Below are 20,303 nucleotides of genomic sequence, written 5' to 3'. Positions count from 1 at the left end.
TTAGAAAAAATACTCAAGCAAGGTCTACAATCATCCGTCAATTAAGAATGACTTACAAGGAGGCAATAAAATAAAGATACAGATACAAACTATATACTGAAACACTTCTATTTGGCAATTTTATAACAAATCAAAATTTTAAAAGAACAAAGATTGTAGATTACTTCGCAGGTACAGAGTAAAGCAATTAATGAAGTGCTTAAGCAAAAGAAAACAAGCAATAGTAAGAAAACACACTGCTTTTCCTTTTAAAAATAAACCCCATGTGCTCCGGGCTGTGTGCACACCCCCTCGCCCTGGGCTGGCGCTCCGAGCGCCGGCGCGGCTGTGCTCTCGCCTGCACCGCACGCATCTCACGACTCACTCCATGTACAGAGCTCTCTACCCCACTGTTAATGAATAAAGTCTCCCATCATTTTTACTATTTATTTTAAAGCAAATGAGAAATGATCGATGCATTATGGACCTTTCGCATTTTGGAACCAAAGGCTCATTTCTATATTTTTGTCTATTCTTTAAAAAATTTAGTGTAAAAACTGCTGGTATTTCTATCACTGTAGTCAAGTGAAAACTCCACAATCAGGAGTATTTCCTGCAGTTTGACTGCAGATAGCCACATACAATATGTCCTTCCTCCAATAAGGAAACCGGGCACTGTCAGAAATGAGCGCCATAATTCTATTATGGGTATAGGTCTCCCTCAAAGACTCTGGAAGGATGTTCAACGTGTTTTGTTCTTATAGATATTAACAGTAGTACATAGTCCCTTAAGTCTGCAAAGACATTTATTGTTAACGAAGGTGCTTTATTAACAATTCCTCTGGCAGCACTAGTGAATTACAATATCCTTCAATATTATTTCTACCATAATATATACATTTAACTTTCATGCCTCTAGAAAAACATCTACATTTCATAATATAAAAATATATTACAAATCTGCTGAGTTATTTACAAGCAATGTTCTATTATCTCTATGCAACATCTGTTTGATACAATACTAACAAGTTACACATATTTCCATTTCTGTAAGTTAAAAAAAATTCCATATGGCTTCTTGCTTACTAAGCAAGAAAGTGATTTTATTTTATTTTTTTCAAAACCAACTTTGGTGCATAAAAGATTCAGTTTGAAGATACTTTAAAAAAAAATACAATTTTCTTACATTAAGAAAAACTCAAAAACCAATGTTTTCCTCAGAAAAAAAAAATTAGAGTCATATAAGTTGAGTCAAAATACAAAGACTATTCAAATAATTTGAAATAGAGGTTTTTCAAAAACCGTTAGCAGATTAGTTGTATAGGTAAATACCAACATACTGTGCTCCACAGAGCCCTAGTCCTGAAAGGGGCACCACACACTGCAACACTCTTTAACAGTGACTTTCAGCCCTAATTCGAAAGACGGATTTTTAGTTGATTGCAAATGTCGTTCACTGTTTGCTTAAATACAAATTGAACACTTTTCTTATCAGAGTTCTGCAAAAGAACACAAATGGCAACCAATCACATCTATTTATCATAATTGAAAGGTTTATAATTCTCACTGTCTCAATATTTCCTAAGATGACTTCCAATCAGGTGGCACTGTCCAGCCAAGTGTCCTTACAGTGCACCTGCTATCTGTAAGGCATGTGCAGTAACTTTCTCTTTCCAATAAAACTACTGCAGTCACTAAGGGAGAAACAAGCAGCGCGAAGCAGCAAGCGTGCAAAGCCACGCTGCCAGACTGCTCAGTCCCCCACAGCACCGTCCCAGGAAAATGTGGACATACAGTAATATATTAAGATATCCCACAGAAGAGCCTGCTCCATTCACAGAATGTTTACACTAAGCATAAATATTATTCTAAATACTGGATTTTTTTAAAAAAGAGGAAGGGGGTTGACGCTAATGTGCAACTTTTCCTAAACCCATCGTCAGTGACTAAGACTGCAGGTGTCCCCGCTTGTTTGCTTTTTATGTATGTATTTATTTTTTACCTCTTCAACCTCTTCTGTGGCATTGTTCTAGAAAAAGAAAAAAGAAATTTTCTTTTATTCAACTGAATCAAACATATGGAGTAATTCAAAAGAGAAACATTACAAATACTTCTGAGACCCAGGCCACGTGGCAATCACTGACCACCGTTCAGAGGCACTGCGAGTGGAGCTGCAGCCTCAGCCGGCGCCAAGGCGGAGATGCGCACCTGGGGCCAGGCTCTGAGTCCAGCCCTGGTGGGCAACGGGAAACCCCACCTCGAAAATATATATATAAAAAAAAAAAACACAAAATGGCGAGGGTAGGGGGAGAGCCAGAGACATTCTAGCTCCAAGCTACACCCCCAGCGCTATTTTATGTTTTTTATTTGATCGAGGTTGCTCAGAGCCTCGATCCTCCTGCACCCGCCTCCCAGGTTCTGAGGTTCTGAAGGCAGAGTGGTTCTCCTACAACTTTACTCTTCTAGGGTGCCAGTCAGGCACCAGCAACTGTGACGTCCTGTGTTCTTGTTAGCTGACCCAGGTAGAGGAGTCCCCATCCCCAGACACCTGCCTCATCGCATCAGCAAGTTGTACTACGCTCTACACTTTCACCAGGGGATGTAAGTATTGGGGATCCTACCTCAGCTACACACTCAGCCCTTTTTTGGAATAGGGTCTCACTAGGTTGCTGAGGGCTGTCCTTGAACCTGTAGTCCTTCCATCTTGGCCTCCCAAGTACTGGGATAACAGGCATGTGCCACCACACCTTGCTATTTGTTTTTTACATATATACAGAAGAAGGTCAGTGAGTCCCCATTCGGCAAGGCATACTGTGTTGGATTTTCACTCTCAGGAGTGTCTCAAATTATAGGGATCCTATGATATTAAAGTAAATTCCAAAAAGTTGAGCTGCAAAATTAAGAGAATTAAACAAACCTGCAAAGTGTTTGTTTCCTATAAAATTAGCTAAACTTTTGATAGTTAAAATTTACACTTGGGGATTATCAGTTATTATATGTGATCTTATCCTGTCCAACTTATTCCTATGCCAAATATATTAAATTTTCAAGCTGGCTGTGGTGGCACACACTTGTAATCTAAGCATTCGGGAGGTTGAAACAGGAGGATCGTGGTCCGCGGGCAGCCTCAAATACTTAGTGAGGCCCTTGCAACTCAGTGAGACCCTGTTTCAAAATATATAATAAAAAATAGGGCAGGGGCTGTAGTTCTGAGATAAAATGCCCCTGGGTTCCATCCACAGTACTGCAAAAATAAATAAAGTGTATACGTATGTATATATAAATATATTAGCCTATCATGGCTTCTGTGTGCGTGGCATTGTACAAAACCCAGAAGCATTCCAACTCTGAGATTCGCCCCAGCTCACGCTATCCATCCATCTACTTAGCTATCCGCCCACCTGCAGTACTGGAGACTGAACCCAGGAGCATTCTACTCTGATCTACACCACCAGCCCTATTTTTTATTCTTTATTTTGAAAAGGGATCTCACTGGCCGTGAACCTGCAATTCTGTCAGCCTCCCAAGTACTGAAACTGGACCACCATGCCCAGCTTATTTTTTACTTTTGAAATAGTTGTCGCTAACTTGCTACGAGTGGCTGTGAACGTAGTACCATCCTCCTGTCTCAGCCTCCCAAGTAACTGAGATTAGGCATGCGCCACCACCCGTAGTCCTTTCATTTATTGCTTTTAAAGACTACTTTTAAGCATTTTTACCACTTTTTAAATCGCCCAGGTGTGAGCCACTGGGTAGAGACAGCATGAATTCCAGCCACATTCACGGTAATGCTGGGCATCTCAAACTCTTGAATCTCACGCCTCCGTTTTCTAATCTATCCAGGAGGATGACACCGCCATGGGCGCCAAGCAGGTGCGGTCTGTATAACGCAGCGAGCGAGGCGACGGGCACACACAAGGCTCAGCCTTCCCACCCCCAGCGTCATAGGCACAGCACCCAACAGGGTCAGTCACAAACCACTGGACGCGTGGACCCTGAGCTGCCTCTCACGGAACAACACAATGGCATTTAAAGTGCTTTTGAAACCTGGGAAACAATGAACTTTTAAAAGTTCAACCAATTATAGGACACGTGATATATTTCTAGGCCCACAGAAGACTTACATATTCACACAGTTACATATTTAAACAAAAGGCACTTACTTTTGAATACTTGCATATTATAATCTAAGCTGTTTAAGGCAAATCTGGAATTAAACAGACTTACCAAGTTTACAGAAATACTGTCTCTCTAGCTTTTGTAATATTCCACGTCTCTGTGGCACCAGGAAGTAAAGCACACTTAGCACCACTCAACTACGCCAGATCCCAAAGGCTCCACGTCTGAAACCCTCTCAGCACTAACACGATCCCAGGGCACTTCGGACGAGGGGTGCCTAACTGGCAACACCACCTAATATCCGCCACCCCACCAAAACATCGCCTCTGGTCCTAAGTACTCTGACAAAGGCAATCTACATTTAAAATAAGTCCTAATTTATCAAAATGTAGGGAGCCTTAGAACTACAATTCAATTAAAGCATAAAGTCAAGAAGCAAATTACCTGTATATGTTTGGGTCCAAAAGCAAGGCAGTGTCTTTGGGTAGCTTTGATAAATGAACTACTTTTGTTTTTAACTGATGCCGTTCACTTTCATTCACCCACACATCTGGAAGGCTGTAAGTAAAAGGAGAAGTCAACACTGAAAGGAAACGGACCTGGGACTTGCCCTTCACCTCCTCGCATCACAGTCCCCGTGTCCACGAGACACAGGCCTCTGAAAAGGCCCAGCTGCGAGCCCACATGGCAAAGAGCCCGGACGGGCCAAGGACCAAAGGGAGCAGTGTTGAAGCATGAACCAGACATGAGTTGGCAAGCTGGAGGTGCACTGTAAAGCACGACCTGACTTACTAAGGGAAATTGGTTCTTGAATTTGACTTGATGAAAATCTAACAGCAAGTTTCTTCATTCTTAAGAAAAATCTCAGACTCAATTTCACTTAAAAGAAAAAATTAGCATATACGTGACCAAAACTCTGAGTCCAAAGAAATTTAATCCTTCCCCAAAAACGTACTTTGAGAGCTGGCATTTCTAAAATACCAGAAATACATTGGTATTTAAATTTGCTTGTTTCTTTTTGGTGCTAGGGATCAAATCAACAGCCTTGGACATACTGGACCAGCACTCTGCACTGAGCTGGCTCCGTTCCCAACCAAGACGTACTTTTGTTAAAGTGTGTGCGTGTTATTTACTAGGGATGGAACATAGGAGTAATCTATCTCTAAGCTGGGCTATTTTACTTTTACTTTTTATTTTCATACAGGGTCTCACTAAGGTACAAAGGGCTTGAGTTGCTGTCAAACCCGCAATCCTCCTGTCTCAGGCCAGCCAATAGGTAATTTTAAAAAGAACAATTTGGATATAAAGAGATCTCTTGAAAAAGTCAGTAAGAAGGCTGGGCATGGTGGTACAAATCTATAATTGCAATACTTGGGAGGCTGAGACAGAAGGATTGCAGACTAAAGGCCAGCCTCTGATCTTAGCAATGTAGTAGACTGTTTTAAAATAATTTATTTTAAGAAATAATAAATCAAAATAGGACTGGAAATGTAGTTCAAGAAGTTCAACTTCACTATCAAAAAAAGAAAAGTATAAAGAGAACAAAAAAGGGACCCAAACCTCAATTTACCAAAGATAAGTTCCTAAGTTATCTTCCTTGTAGTTAAAAAATACAAAGGTAGAGCCGGGCGTGGCGGGCACGCTTGTCATCCCCGCGCTCGGGAGGCGGAGACAAGGATCGCGCAGGTTCAGAGCCAGCCTCAGCTACTCAGTGAGGCTCTCAGCAACTGAGCAAGACCCTGTTTCCAAATAAAATATAAAATAGGTCTGGGAGTGTAGCCCAGAGGTAGAAAGCCCCTGGGTTCCACCCCCAGTACCAAAAAATTAGAAACAAAATAACAAAGGTAGGAGCCGGTTGAGAAGCTGGTAAAGGAGGGAAGCAGAGCCCAGCAGTGAGACCCCTCTGGACGCTCAGGAACAACAGACACAGCCAGCACTGACATAAGCCTGAGAAAAAGGCCCCTGCTGGAGGAGGGGCTGGCCTTCACAGGGACCAGTCCTATCAAAGGAAACCACCTCAGCGTCGCACATGGTTTGTGCACTAACAGAGATGTCCATATCACTTCTTAAGTGATACGGCTGATATCAAAGTTTAGTAAAGAGTTAGGCAAAACCATCGCATGTCCACAGAACACAGAACGATCCTAGACTGGGTGGCTGTGTGTGTTGCACACTTGTAATCCAAGCATTTGGGAAGCTGAGACCAGAGGATCGTGGTTTGCAGACAGCCTCAGCTACTTAGTGAAGCCCTCTGCAACTCAGTGAGTCAGGTTTCAAACATAAGGAATAAAAAAATAGGGCAGGGGGTGTGGCTCGGAGGTCGAATGTTCCTGGGTTCCATCCCCAGACCCACACACACACACACACAAAAAGACAGGGCTATGTGTGTGGCTCAGAGACAGAACATTCCTGGTTCAATCCCTAGTAACACACACACACACGCACGCACGCACGCACGCACATATCCTGAGGACAATCACATCCTAAAAAAATGATAAAACTACTTTTAATCAAAAACAATAGAAAGCTTGAAATTTTGAAGCTTATAACTTGTACCAGGTCCTTTTTTTTGGCACTAGGGATTGATCCTGAGGCATTCCACCTCTGAGCCACACCCTACCTCTAATTTATCTTTTATTTTGAAACTGTCTCAGTCAACTGCCCAGTGTCTAGGCTAAATTGCTGAAGCTGTCCACAAACCTGTGATCCTCCTTTGAGTCTTCCAAATACTGGGATTACAGGCATAGGCCACCACACCCGGCTTCAGGTTCTCTCTTTAGTCTGACAACCTCAAAATACTGTATAGTTTAGTTTATTGAAATATTTGTTTGTTTGTTTTTGCGGATCTGGGGATGGAACCCAGGGGCCTATCTTTTATTCTTTATTTTGAAACCGGGTCTTACTGAGTTGCAGAGGGCCTAAGTAGCTGAGGCTGTCCTTGAACCACGATCCTCCGGTCTCAGCCTCCCAAATGCTGGATTACAAGCGTGTGCCACCACGCCCAGCTTATTGAAATATTTAAATGTAACTTAATTCAATAAGCTAAATTACATGTGCTTAAAACTCTAATAAAAAATAAAACAGGGCTGGGGCAGTTGCATATACCTCCAATCTTAGTACTCGGCAAAACTGAGGCAGGTGGTTTTAAACTAAAAAAAAGAAGGGCTGAGGATGTACCTTACTAGTAGACTACCCCTAATAATTAATTAAAATAAACTAAAATAAAACACAGGCATATTATTTACACATAGTATTTCAAATACTTACATGTCTTCAGGCATCCAATGAAGCAGAAGTTTTATCTTTCCAGAATCTTCTTTTCTCTTAGCTATTACCTAACAATGGTATAAAAAAATATCGTAAAACAATCTGTAAAACAAGATTTTCCTGAGTTTTTAAAAAGCACTTTTGTCCCTGATCAAAAACTTGAAGTCTATATATCCCAGACAAAATATTATTACCACCACAACACCTTCTACTTCCCTGCCTGTAGCACTCAAACCTCCATCCCACAAGGCTGAACCTTCGAGTCTTGGAAGTCTTATCTTATGAACTTCTGTACCTATAAAAGTATTTACTATAAGATGCATTAAGCTTTTGGAAATCCATCCTAAACCGGGCGTGGTGGCGCACGCTTGTAATCCCCGGGCTTGGGAGGCAGAGACAGGAGGATGGCGCAGGTTCGAAGCCAGCCACGCTGGTTTAGGAGACCCTGTTTCCAAAAATAAAATAGGTCTGGGAGTGTAGCCCGGAGATAGACGGGCTTCCAGGAACCCCAGTACCACCCAAAAAAAAAAAAAAAAGGTCTGGGAGTGTAGCCCGGAGGCAGAAGGGCTTCCAGGAACCCCAGTAATATATAAAAAAAAAAAAAAGAAATCCATCCTAAGAAATGAGCCTGAATTCAAGAAAAGCTTAGGCTCAAAGACATTCATGTGACAGTGAAAATTTCTGGCCATTTCTGGTACCCAAAAAGAAAAATACCTAAACCCTCGAGTTTAGTAGTTACGTATCTTTTCTGATATTTTGGTGCCAGAACATTCTACCTCTGAGCTGCACTCCCAACCCTACTTGACTCTTGCTTTCCAACAGGCTTACTGAGTTGCTGCTGAGGACTTCCATCCTCCTGCCTCAGCCTCCCACACACTGGGGCCACAGCCGCGCCTCGCCATGGCCATCCCAGCGATGTGCTCTTCTTTATTCCCGAGTCCCCGCCCCTGCCTAGCCCAAGCTCAGGCTTCATTCAGGGCTTCCTCAAAGGTCCCTCAGGACCCAGAGTTTGCTCCAGAGCCCAGACCCAGCGGCCTTGCTTCCTTGACTACAACTTCCCAAGACCTGCTGAGCACGAAGGACAAAGGCACTCTTAGTAAGGAGCACAAACGCTCCAGGATTTGTCAAGCCTTATTTCCGTTTTACATGTTTCTGCCTGCACTTCTTCAGCCTCATACTGAGGATGGCTGCCCAAAGTAAGAGACATATAAAAGAAACGTTCTGGCAAGGTGTGGTGGTGCACGCCCGCAATCCCAGGCGTTGGGAGGCTGGAACAGGAGGATCGCAGCTCAGAGACCAGTCCTAGCAACGTAGTGAGGCGCCAAACCCACCAGGGCCGGGTGCAGGTGGGAAGTGCCCTGGTCAACCCAGGACACTTGACAGTGGGACCTCCTGACCGGCCTCTAGCGTACTTGAGCTGAGCTGCAGCACCCACCCCCCAGGGCTTCCGGAGGCGGGGCTGCAGTGCTCAGGGGAAAGCTGTCGCTGTCAGCCCTGCTGCAGGGGCCAGGCGCACAAGCACGACACTGAGCAACACAGGGCTTGCGGCCAGGACAGTGGAGCTCTCCGTTTTGGAATAAGACTTGCTGAGGGCAAGTCTCTAAGACCTAGGTATGCCCTAGAATTAAAGAAAAAAAGACCAAGAATAAAATCTAAAATATAAAAACCATTACATATCTCAGGGAGCCATATATGAGTATCTCTCATGAATTTTGACTCTACCTTTTTTTGTGTGTGATGTTGGAATTGAACCCAGGGGCATTCTACCTAGGACCTACCTCCCCAGCCCTATTTTTTATTCTTTATTTGGAAACAGGGTCTCACTAAGTTGCAGAAGGCCTCACTAAGTAGCTGAGGCTGGCTGGGAACCATGATCGTCCTGTCTCAGCCTCCCAAGAACTAGGATTGCAAGCGTGTGCCACCACGCCCCGCTACAACTCTAAATAAAAAGGAACTGCAAGTTATTAGATTATATACACATTAGAAACATGGATTATTCAAAAAATGTGAGCCAACAAACATATCTATATTCCAAAGTACACCTCTGGTGCTGTGAGTCACTAAATATCCACTTCCATGGTCAGCTAAGTGTTCAAGGTACACATGCCCTTCTCAGGGTGAGGAGGAGTAGGGTCCTGCTCTACTGCCTGGCTGGTCTTGAACTACTGCCTGGGTCAAAATCCTCCTCCTCAGCTCCCGGAATACTAAGGTCCCATTACTTGGGAGATCACAGGCATGCGCTGGAAATCCACTTTATGCTGCTTTTTTTTTTTTTTTTGGTGGCACTGGAGATGAAACCCAAGGGCATTCTACCTCTGAGCTACCCTCAGCCTCCTTTTGTTTTTGAAATCGAGTCTCCAGCTGGGAATGCTGTTACACACTTGTAATCCCAGTACTTAAGAGGCTGAGGCAGGAGGATGGCAGGTTGGAAACCAGCCTAGTAACTTGGTGAAACAGTTTCCAAATAATAAAATCAAAGGGCTGGGGGCGAGCTGGGCGTGGTGCGCACACTTGCAATCCCGGCACTTGGGAGGCTGCTGTCTGGTTGTGTTTTGGTGTTTGTGGCATGGAGAATGAGCCTGGGCCTTCTACCTCTAAGCCATACCCCCAGACCTGCTCGGAAGCACTGCCTCATTGCACAATGGCCTTGAACCCTACTTTCTGTCTCGGCCTCCCAAGCACTGGACTTACAGGCGTGAGCTGACTTTATTTTGGGTGCAAGATAGGACAATCGGTCTTTAGATTTAACCCTAATGAATCCAAAATTTTTTTTTTTTGGTACTAGAGACTGAACCTGGGGTTGTTCTACCTCCAAGGTATACCTTTTTTTTAAAGGATCTCATTAAGTTGCTAAGGGCCTTGCTAAAGTTGCTGTGGCTGGCCTCAAACCTGTGACTTTCTTGTCTCAGCTTCCCAAACGCTAGGATTACAGGTGTGTGCCACAATCATTTGCCATACAGTATCATATTCTGAAAATTAAGGTAACCCCTAATAAAAACAGGGCTGGGCTATAGGCCAGGGGTACAGCACTTCCACAGCACATCAGAGGCCCTGGCTGACCCAGGGCACCAACAAAATAAATTACAAGCACACCAAAATGCTTTATAGTTCTTATCACCTCCACACTGGCAAAACTAGCACATCAGTGTTTTTTATCTCAATCTTAACATTTTATCTCAATATTTTTAAGTCCTAAGTAACTTAGCAAGATGGTTTCAAACTAATAAAGAAAGCTGGGAGTACAGCTTAAAGGTTCAATCCCAGTACCAAAAGTTTAAAAAACAAATGTGAAATAAATCCCCTAAGTCTAGACTTGGCAGTGAAAACAGAAGAGACCTAGAGGTGTGAAGACGATGTCCCTGATGAAGCCCGAGAGGGAGCGGGAGCCCACCCGCCGCCCAGGGAGCGCCCTCGCATGGCTGGTGGAGGCCTAAGTAGCCTTTCCTGTTAAACTCCCAAGAAGTACTGCATATCCACTGGCTCTGTCCAAAGCGCAGGCGCAGGCGAGTGACTGGCAGCCCTGCCGCCCAGGCCAGGCCGCCCGCCTGGCACCGCTCTGCTCCCCTGTACTGACTGCATCGTCGTCGCCGTCGCCGTCGTCATCGCTGTTCTGCGTGTGTGCTGCAGGGGGCGGAACCAGGACACTCACCTCTGAGCTACACCCCAGCCCCATTTCTTATTCTTTATTTGGAAACAGGGGCTCACTGAGTGGCAGAGGGCCTCACTAAGTAGCTGAGGCTGGCCATGAACCTCGATCCTCCTGTCTCAGCCTCCCGAATACTGGATGACAGACGCACCACCATGCCCGGCTTCAGCCTTTTTCTTAGGTCAAGGTCTGGCTATCTGCGATTCCCGCTGGTGCTAGTTTCTAAACACACCCAGCCCCAGCCCCGATGCCATGTCTTCACTGCATTCCCTCTGACCCAGGCCCTGCCACCTCACCTGAGACTGAAAAGATGCGTCCCTGTCCCCACTCCTGACCCCCACAATCTCTTTTTGACAAAGAAACAAAGTAAGCACAGTAAACCTGTGTGCGAGAGAAAACGAGACGAGGTCTCTTTTTTTTACAGTACTGGGGATGGAACCAGGGCCATTCTACCTCAGCTACACCCCCGGCCCTGTTTCTTATTACTTATTTAGAGACAGGGTCTCACTAAATTTTTAGCAAAGGGCCTCACTAAGTAGCTGAGGCTGTCTGAACGGCCATCTTCCTGTCTGGGCCTCCCCAGCGCTGGGATCACCAGCGTGCAGCACCACGCCTGGCTAGGGGGGTTCTTCAGAGGCAGGATGAAGTGCACGGCCACCCAGGGAACACTTCGGCATCACAGGTCTCTAACTGTGCTGGCTTCACTGGTGAGCGTAACTGTCAAGAGCCACAGAACTGTGATTTAAATGGGTGCGTTTAGCGGGCTGTGTGGTGCACACTTAAAACCCCTCTCCCTGCACGCCCCAGCCAAGTCCCAGCGTCAGCAGCCCTCCCGCCGTCCTGAGGCCTGCACACTGCGCCTTGTCGCCTCCCTCTAAACACCACAGGGTGCTCACCCAGGAACTCAGCAGCAGCACTGGAGGAGAGGAGAGGTCCGTAAGCCCTGTCCCAACTCTGCTGCACTACACGGGAAATGGCACACAGCTTTTCTAGTGCCTAGTTTTCTCATCTGGAAAACCCAAGTTAAGGGCAGCAGTGGTTGTGTGCTGACTGAAAATATCCACAACTGATGTTCCACGACACATCTGCTGACGGCCCTGCAGACGTCACGCGCGACTGTTTAAATTTACCCCGTATGGACAACCACTACTGGTTATTTTCCTGCCTCCTTCATTCTGAATAGATCTAATCTACAATGAGACTTCAGCACAGAAATGAGTTACTACAGGCCAGGTGCACTGGGCCGTGTCCAGGAGCACCGGTGACTAGGGGAGCTAAACAGGAGAAATCACAAGTTGAGTCTAATCTAGTCTTAGCAGCTTCACAAGACCTGCCTCAAAATGATCAAGTGCTTTCAAACCAACGGGCATGTGCCTGAGTGTAGAGCGATGGCCTAGTGCAGAGGCCCTCAGCTCACTCCCCAGTACAGGGAGGAGGCGTGACCAGGACAAAGCAGAGGTGCAGACCCTGCTTCAACCATGTGTGTGGGCTAGGGATCGAGCCCAGGGGGTTTCTACCTCTGACCTACACCCAGCTCTTTTAATTTTTCATTTTGAGACAGGGCTGCACTAAGCTGCGGAGTCTGGCCTCCGATCTGTGACCCTCCCAAACACTGGCGCAGGAGTGCACCACCACACCCAGCTTTCCCACCAGCCTTAACAAGTGGCTATGGTTCGGCATCACTCAGTTCCTATGGTGATCATCCCCAAAAACCTAAAGCTATGGCACACAACCTTAACTGCAGGAACTCAAGAGGCTGAGGCAGGAGGATCACCATCCCAGGGAATTTAGTGAGACCCTATCTCAAAAATAAAAGGTGAAATAGGGCTGGGATGTAGCTCAGAGGTAGAGTGTCCTGGGTTCCATCCCCAGCATCAACCAACCAGCCAGTCAGTCAACAATGCTGGGAGTAGCTGAGTCCACCGAGCCACCCCCCCAGGGGAAATGACTAGGTAACAAAATATTAAGGAACAGGAAAGCAAACTCACTGCTCCTTCCAGCTGACTGAGAGGTGCACTGCCTTGCTGCTTCTCAAATCCCACCCTCTTCCTTCTGTGCTCATCACACTGCCAGGACGGGCCTGAGAGCAAGGAGCCCCAAGGCTCTACTGAGTGTGCCCGGGTACGATGCATACAACACTCGGACATAAATGGGTTTGTAGAGCCAAAAGGAGTTTAATGTTCAAATTTTGCAAATAAGAAAATCCCAGGTCAGATGAGGCACCTAGTTTACTTAGGTTTTCAAAGTCTAGTCTAATGCTGATAGCATCTAATGTGGCAACCCAATTTTTTTTTTTCAGTACTGGGGATTGAACCCAGGGCATTCTACCCCCCAGCTACACCCCCAGCCCTATTTTTTATTCTTTATTTTGAAACAATGTCTCAGTTGCAAAGGGACTAAGTAGCTGAGGATGCCAGCAAACCATGATCCTCCTGTCTCAGCATTTTTGCAGAGATTACAAACTCCTGTCACTACACTCAGCTCCCCACCCAATATTTTTTAAATTTTTTTATTGGTGCATTTTAGTCATACATCTCAATGGGATACAAGGTGGTAGAGACATATGCCGGGCATGGTGGCGCACGCTTTTAATCCCAGCGCTTGGGAGGCTTGTACAGGTTCGAAGCCAGCCTTAGCTACTTAGTGAGGCTCTCAGAACTTAGTGAGACCCTGTTTCCAAATAAAGTATAAAATAGGTCTGAGAGTAGAGCCTGGAGGTAGAAAAGTGCCTGGGTTCCACCCCCAGTACTACAAAAAGATGGTAGACACATACATGCACACATCACCCAATGGTCCTTACCCAATTCCCACCCCATTTCCTCTCCAATATTCTTAAATAGCTCAAAAGGCCAAAGTATTTGCTTTATTCATACATAAACATATGGAGTTATATTTACTTATAATCAATACAAATAATTTTTAATAGACTGAAACAAGAGCCAGTACTGGTATGGAAGCACATGCCTGTAATCCCAGTATTTGGGAGGCTGAGAATGGAGGATCACAGTCCAAAGCCAGCCTCAGCAACTTAGTGAGACTCTGTTTTCAAATAAAAAATAAAATAGGGCTGGAGGTGTAGCTTGGAGGTAGAATGCCCAAGTGCTCAATCCCAGTACCAAAAAATAAAACAAAAAATACTGAAACAAGGTTTTGTGACTTTTGTTAAAATGTATTTTTTTAGATTTTGAACACTTGAGAAATTATTCAGAAAATCAAAATACACCTTTTTCAAGTGTAAGTGTACACACACACACACACACACACACACACACGATTTGAAAGAAAAAACAAAAACGAATACTTACAGTACTATGAAAGACCACGCTGTGGCCCTTCCCTAGACTCTCTATGTGAGCCGAGAGGTTAAAGCAGATGGCTCGATGTCTTATGGCATCCAGTGTTTGTGCATCGAAGAAATCATGTGGCCGTGCTAAAAGTCCACACAAAAGAGGGAGAGAACATTTAGATAAATATAATAGTATGTTAACCAGCCAAATAGTCTGCTTTCCACAAAAATAAGACTGTAATCGTAATTGCAAAATACAAGTAATGAACAACGACCTACCCAGCGTTTAAATGCAAGATATCCTGACTTTCAACAGACCCTAGCTAGCTAAGAGAGATAAAAAGCAGAGCTCCGGGTAAGAAGTGCGCGGGCCTCAGCGCCCTGAGTGCCAGCCTCTGGGCGAGCCGGCTGTGCTCCAGATCTCTGCAGTGCCTGTCCTACCACTTTAACACTGCGACAAACACCTCCATCTGCGCACACACTGGGTCCCAAGCTCACTATGCCTGACACAGGGAACGCGTTTCATAAATGTTAATTTTTTAATATGTGATCAAAATCTGACAAAGGGGTAATACTACTGTAAGTCTTTGGAAAAGTGTTTTGATTATAATAACTGTTTCAACAAAAACTTAAGAAAATTACAAACACTTTTTTTGTCTTAAGATGGGGTCTCATTACGTTTCCCAGGTTGGCCTTGAATTCCTGAATTCAAATGATCTTCCTGCCACAGGCTTCCAAGTAGCCGAAACTGCAGGTGCAATCGCTGTGCCCAGCCAAACATGTCATTGAACTGTGTGTGTGTGGGGGGGGTGTTGGGGAACTTAGGGCCTCATAGATGCTAGGTAAGAGCACTATCATTGAGCTATAGCACCATATATACATTCCTGTCAATTTTTGAGTAAGAATCAGTCCAACAAAGTCCCAACCCCACTAGTTATCAGCTGTGTAACTATACAAATGGCTGAATTTAAGACTTTATTTGTAAAATAAGAATAGAATAGACCACTAAGTAAAACAAGTTTTTATGAAAAGTGCTTTGCAAATCCTACAGCAGTGCATTTATTGGTAAGCTTACGTAGGGGCCAGGGGTTGAGCACAAGGGCATTCATTCTATCTCTGAGCTACGTTCCCAGCCCTTTTTATTTTGAACCAGTGCTTCATTAAGTGACTGAGTCTCACTAAGCTGCTGAGGCCGGTCCAAACCTGCAATGCCCCCGTATATGCTTCTCAAATCCTGGGATTACAGAAGGGCTAAGTTTACGGCACTGTTTATTATAATACAGTGTTTCACAAACACACAGTAGGCATTCTTTTAGTATGATTACAACTAAGTTACACATGGAAGATGTAATTTGGTAAGAACATTTCTAAATTTCTATTTTCATCCCACTAAATAGTATAAATTGTGCTATTCTTAATCCTAATGAAAATGTTGCTCCAAATAAATTTACTGGATTGGTTGTATTTGTGGTACACTCAATCTCACTACACCAACAGGATGGGGCTGATTTCCTGGGGCAGCGCACTGTGAGCTCCATGCACGCTGTCAGAGGCCGCGCGACCCACACAGTGAACCACAACTTCTGTGGACACATCCTATCAGCTGCCAGTCACTGAAGGCGCCAAGACAGTGGTCTTCTCATTGGATTTTTCTTCAAGAGGAAATAAGCAAAAAACCTGCAACTAATGAGCCAGCACAACTCACACAACTAGGAATGCGATCTCAGCAAGTCAGAGAGAAAAAAATGGTGACGTTTACAGTGGGAAAGTGATATTCGCCTAATGCTAAGAAGCAAATCTCTCTGTGGCTACTGGAAAAATTGGAGAGGATCTCCCTGCTTTCCAAATATACACTTTCTCCTAAGAAAAATAATAATCTATCCATTAAATCATTCGAATCAAGCACTCCTCATTCACAAATGAAGCACTGGAATCACCCACTTCACAGTAATGAAAGGAGCTGCAGCCCCGAGCCTCCTCACCACCACGGACAGAGCAAACTTCATGACTGCCGAAGCAGGAGGGGCTCAGAGTGTGTGAGGCCCGCCGCCCGCCCGCGAAGGGCACCAAACAGCAGGGCAGTCTCCCGGAGGTGGGCTGTGGGCACCTAGAGCGAGGGAAGGGAAGCTCTGCTTTACTTCTCATCCCATCCTTTTCCAGTATTTTTCTCAGCATTTTTATGAAATATGCTAATACTATTACCTACAATGTATAAATTACCTGTAAGACTGTGTGCCTAAGAATTTTTTTTACTGATAAAATATATAATCAAGCTGGGTGTGGTGGCCCACACTGTAATCCCACCATTTGAGAGGCTGAGATGGGAGAATCGCAGTTTGAGGACAGCCTCAGCTACTACTTAGTGAGGCCTTAGGGCTGGGGTTGTAGCTCAGAGGTAGAATGCCCCTGGGTTCCATCCTCAGTACCGGAAAAAAAAAAATTATATATATAAAATCAAGCCAGCCACGGTGGAGCACACTTGTAATCCCATTATTGGGAGGCTGAGACAGGAGGATCGCAGGTTCACGGCCAACCTCAGCTACTTAGGGTGAGACCCTCCACAATTTAGTGAGACCCTGTTTCTAAATAAAGAATAAAAAATAGGGCTGGGGGTGCAGCTCATAGGCAACATGCCCCTGGGGTTCAACCCCAGTTCCGCAAAAAAAAAAAAAAGAGCTGGAGGTGTAGCTCAGATGCAGAATGCTTCTGGCTGGGTTCAATCCCCAACACTGCAAAAAAACAAAAAAACTTTAAGCCAACCATGGTGGGAGGCTGAAACAGGAGGACCTCGGGTTTTAGGCCATTCTCAGCAGCCATGCAAGACCTTATTTCTAAATAAAATTTAAAAAAAAGAGCTGGGAGTGTAGCTCAGAGGAAGGCTACCCCAGGGTTCAATCCCTAGTACCAAAAAGAAACAGTGCTTGAATTGCATGAGAAATACACTAGCACAGTGGCTGTCGGTTCCCTGCCAGACACATACATTTTTAAATGACCAATGAACTACAAGAGCAACAACTGAACCAGCTCAATCCCCAGCACCATCCTTCACCAAGGCGAAAGCCTAGTCTTTAAAGTCCAGAGAGGAAGGCTGAGACAGGAGGCCCACAAGTTCAAGGCCAGGCCCCCAGTAAATGAGTGGGACACTGAGTCAAGGTAATAATACGCCAGTCATGGTGGAGGACACCTGTGACCCAGGACTTGGGAGACTGAGTCAGAAGGATCACAGGTTCATAGCCAGCCTCAGCAACTTAGTGAGATCTTGTTTCAAAATAAAAAGAAGGCTGGAGATGAAGCTTAGGGTTAGAATGCTCTTGAGTTCAATTCTTTGTACCACAAAAGTAATAACTATTATTATTATAATAAAATAGGGTTGAGTATAACCTGGGTTTAATCCCAAGTACCAAAAAAAAAAAAAGCTAGGAATATTTTGACGTTTCTGAGACTAACCTTACAGCCTGGATTCAACTCTGGATTTTTTCTACACTCAGATCCCAAGAGTTGGGTAAAGTTCTTTTTTCTTTCTTCCAGTTCACCCTCGCAGAGCACTCCTTTGGCAACAGTGGCTTCATCCACTCACGCACTCACTCATTCGCATTCCTTCATGATGTGTTGCTAGCCAGCTAACACAAAGGCCACAAGTGGTTCTAGGGCTTCCAAGTCAACTCCTGCCCAACACCTGCAGACCTAATTATTTTCTATCCTAAACATCATAGGTGCATCTTAGGACCCAGTAATTAAGCACAACCACTGGATTAGGTGTTACCAGTGGACAAGGAATATCAACATACAGACTACACTTCTGCCAGACACACACACTCTGTATTCTAAGGCCAAACCCAGTTCTTTGGCGGACCAGGTCCCTTCCCGCTTATTGATTCTGAGAGAAACAGCAGCCAGTGGAACGGTGTGGACACGGCGGGCCTCCCGTCCTCCTCCCTCACGGGGCACTTACGCAAGGAGCGCCGCCGCTTGGTCTTCAGTTTCCTCCTCTTGTTCATCCCAGCTTTAGAAGGAGACTCTTCTTTGGCCTTTGGCTGGCTAGAAACTTTGGAGGAGTTCTGCTGACTGAAGTGTGTGGGCACGTGGCGCGCCAGCCCACCCTGGGAAGCAAAGCTGGCATTGCAGCCGCCAACGACACACTAGAGGGAAAGAGAGAAGGGCGTCAGGGCACGGTGAGGCAGCGGGAGCACTAGACAGGGCGGGCACGTAGTGCTTTCTAAAGCAAGTCAGTGCAAAAGGACAAATTCTAGGAAAGAAGCATGAGGCACTTTCATTACAGTAGCTCACTTTATAAAGTAAACTAAGCTGAGCCAGGCATTGGGGCACACCTGTCATCCCAGTACTTGGGAGCCTGGTCCGTGGCTAGCCACAGCAACTTCGAGAGACCTCGTTTCAAAATACAGAATAAAAAAATGGGCTGAGGGTGTGAAGGTAAAATGCTCCTGGGTTCCATTCCCAGTACTGGAAAAAAGAAGAAGAAGAAGAAGAGGAAGAGGAAGAGGAAGAGGAAGAAGAAGAAGAAGAAAAGATACATGCTACTTCAAAAGCCTCCCTACTACTCTACACTGTGGTAATGGGTAGAAAAGAAAATCAATATTGACTCTGGAAGAATTTTCTTATTTTCAGGTATGGATGCGTATACCTGTCATCCCAGTTACTCAGGAGGCTAAGGCAGAAAGACAGCAAGTTCAAGCCAGTCTGTATAACTGAGCAAAACCCTGTCTCAAAAAAAAAATCTGAAAAAAAGGGGCTGGGGAGCCAGGCGTGGTGGCACACGCTTGTAATCCCAGCATTTGGAAGGCTAAGACCGGAGGATCACGGTTCGCGGACAGCCTCAGCTACTTAGTGAGGCTCTCAGCTACTTAGTGAGGCCCTCTGCAACTTAGTTAAGACCCTGTTTCAAATTAAGAATAAAAAACAGGACAGGGGGTGTAGCTCGGAGGTCATATGCCCCTGGGTTCCATCCCCAGACCCGCAAAAAAGAAAAAAATAAAAATAAAAATAAATAAAAAGGGGCTGGGGAGATAGCTCGGGAGTAGAGGACTTACCTAGCATGTGCTAGACCCTAGGTTCACTCAGTTAATACTGCCTCTCAAAAAATCAGAAAGAAAAAGGAATATTCTTATAAGCTTTTAACCGCTCGACTCTGGAGGAAACATGGTCAACACTGGCCTTCTGCAGGTGTCTATACTTTCATAATTTAGTGAGGCTCTCAGCAACTTAGTGAGACCCTGTTTCCAAATAAAATATAAAATAGGTCTGGGGGTATAGCCCAGAGGTAGAAACCCCCTGGGTTCCACCCCCAATACCACCAAAAAAGAAAGAAAGAATGAAGCCGAGCAGGGTGGCGCAGGCTTTTAATTCCTGTACTTGGGAGATGAGACAGGAGGATCACAGGTTCGAAGACAGCCTTGCCAATTAGTGAGACTTTCAATAACCTAGCTAGACCATTTCAAAATAAAAATAAAATAGGGCTGGGAGTTGTAGCTCCGAGGTAGGATGCCCCGGGGGGTTCAGTCCCCGACACCACACACACACACACACACACAAAAATATGTAGAAGATTCAGGTATCACCGATGATGTAATTCTGAAATTGCAATACACCAAACAGCTATAGTTTAAGTATGGGACTTCTAGCGAGGTCTTGGGATGTAATTTTCACATATCTAATAAAGATTCCCTGTAATCAAACAGTTTTGCAAAATGATCCCCAAGCATGAAGTCCACAGCTGGATTGGTAACAACCTTTCTATAAATAACTTAGTATCTGGTTCACTCAGTTTAACCTGAAACCCAAACTCAAGCAGTCAAATCTGCAGTTTAACAGGTGGTCATACTGCATTACAGTTTGCCTGTCTAATGCCACGAGGCATCCCCGTCTCCGTGGCTTCGGGTGCGTTCCGCAATGAGTTCTCCCTAAGTCTGGCGCCAAACCTTCCTGAAGCCCATCCTCACTCTCTACACATGTAGACAGGTGTGCAGACACACGCTTCCACGTGTGTTC

At 45.0% G+C, this 20,303-nt stretch overlaps 1 protein-coding gene across 2 annotated transcripts in view; it reads right to left on the bottom strand.

Moving 5' to 3' along the window:
- Positions 1–1,432: 1,432 nt before the first annotated feature.
- AEBP2 (AE binding protein 2) overlaps positions 1,433–20,303 on the bottom strand; it is a gene marked incomplete at both ends in the record, with an annotated part of 40,578 nt that continues 21,707 nt past the window's right edge. Inside the window, 6 exons of one of the 2 annotated variants that reach the window (XM_080705848.1) lie at positions 1,433–1,478; positions 1,982–2,008; positions 4,543–4,656; positions 7,366–7,433; positions 14,317–14,441; positions 18,250–18,436. In XM_080705848.1, the coding sequence (XP_080561974.1) occupies positions 1,433–1,478; positions 1,982–2,008; positions 4,543–4,656; positions 7,366–7,433; positions 14,317–14,441; positions 18,250–18,436 (567 nt within the window). The remainder of the gene's footprint in view (positions 1,479–1,981; positions 2,009–4,542; positions 4,657–7,365; positions 7,434–14,316; positions 14,442–18,249; positions 18,437–20,303) is intronic. The other variant, XM_080705849.1, reaches the window with a different exon arrangement.

The sequence above is a fragment of the Muscardinus avellanarius genome (assembly GCF_963383645.1).
Source record: "Muscardinus avellanarius genome assembly, chromosome: 11".
NCBI lineage: Eukaryota > Metazoa > Chordata > Mammalia > Rodentia > Gliridae > Muscardinus > Muscardinus avellanarius.
This window is presented reverse-complemented; position numbering and strand designations above follow the sequence as displayed.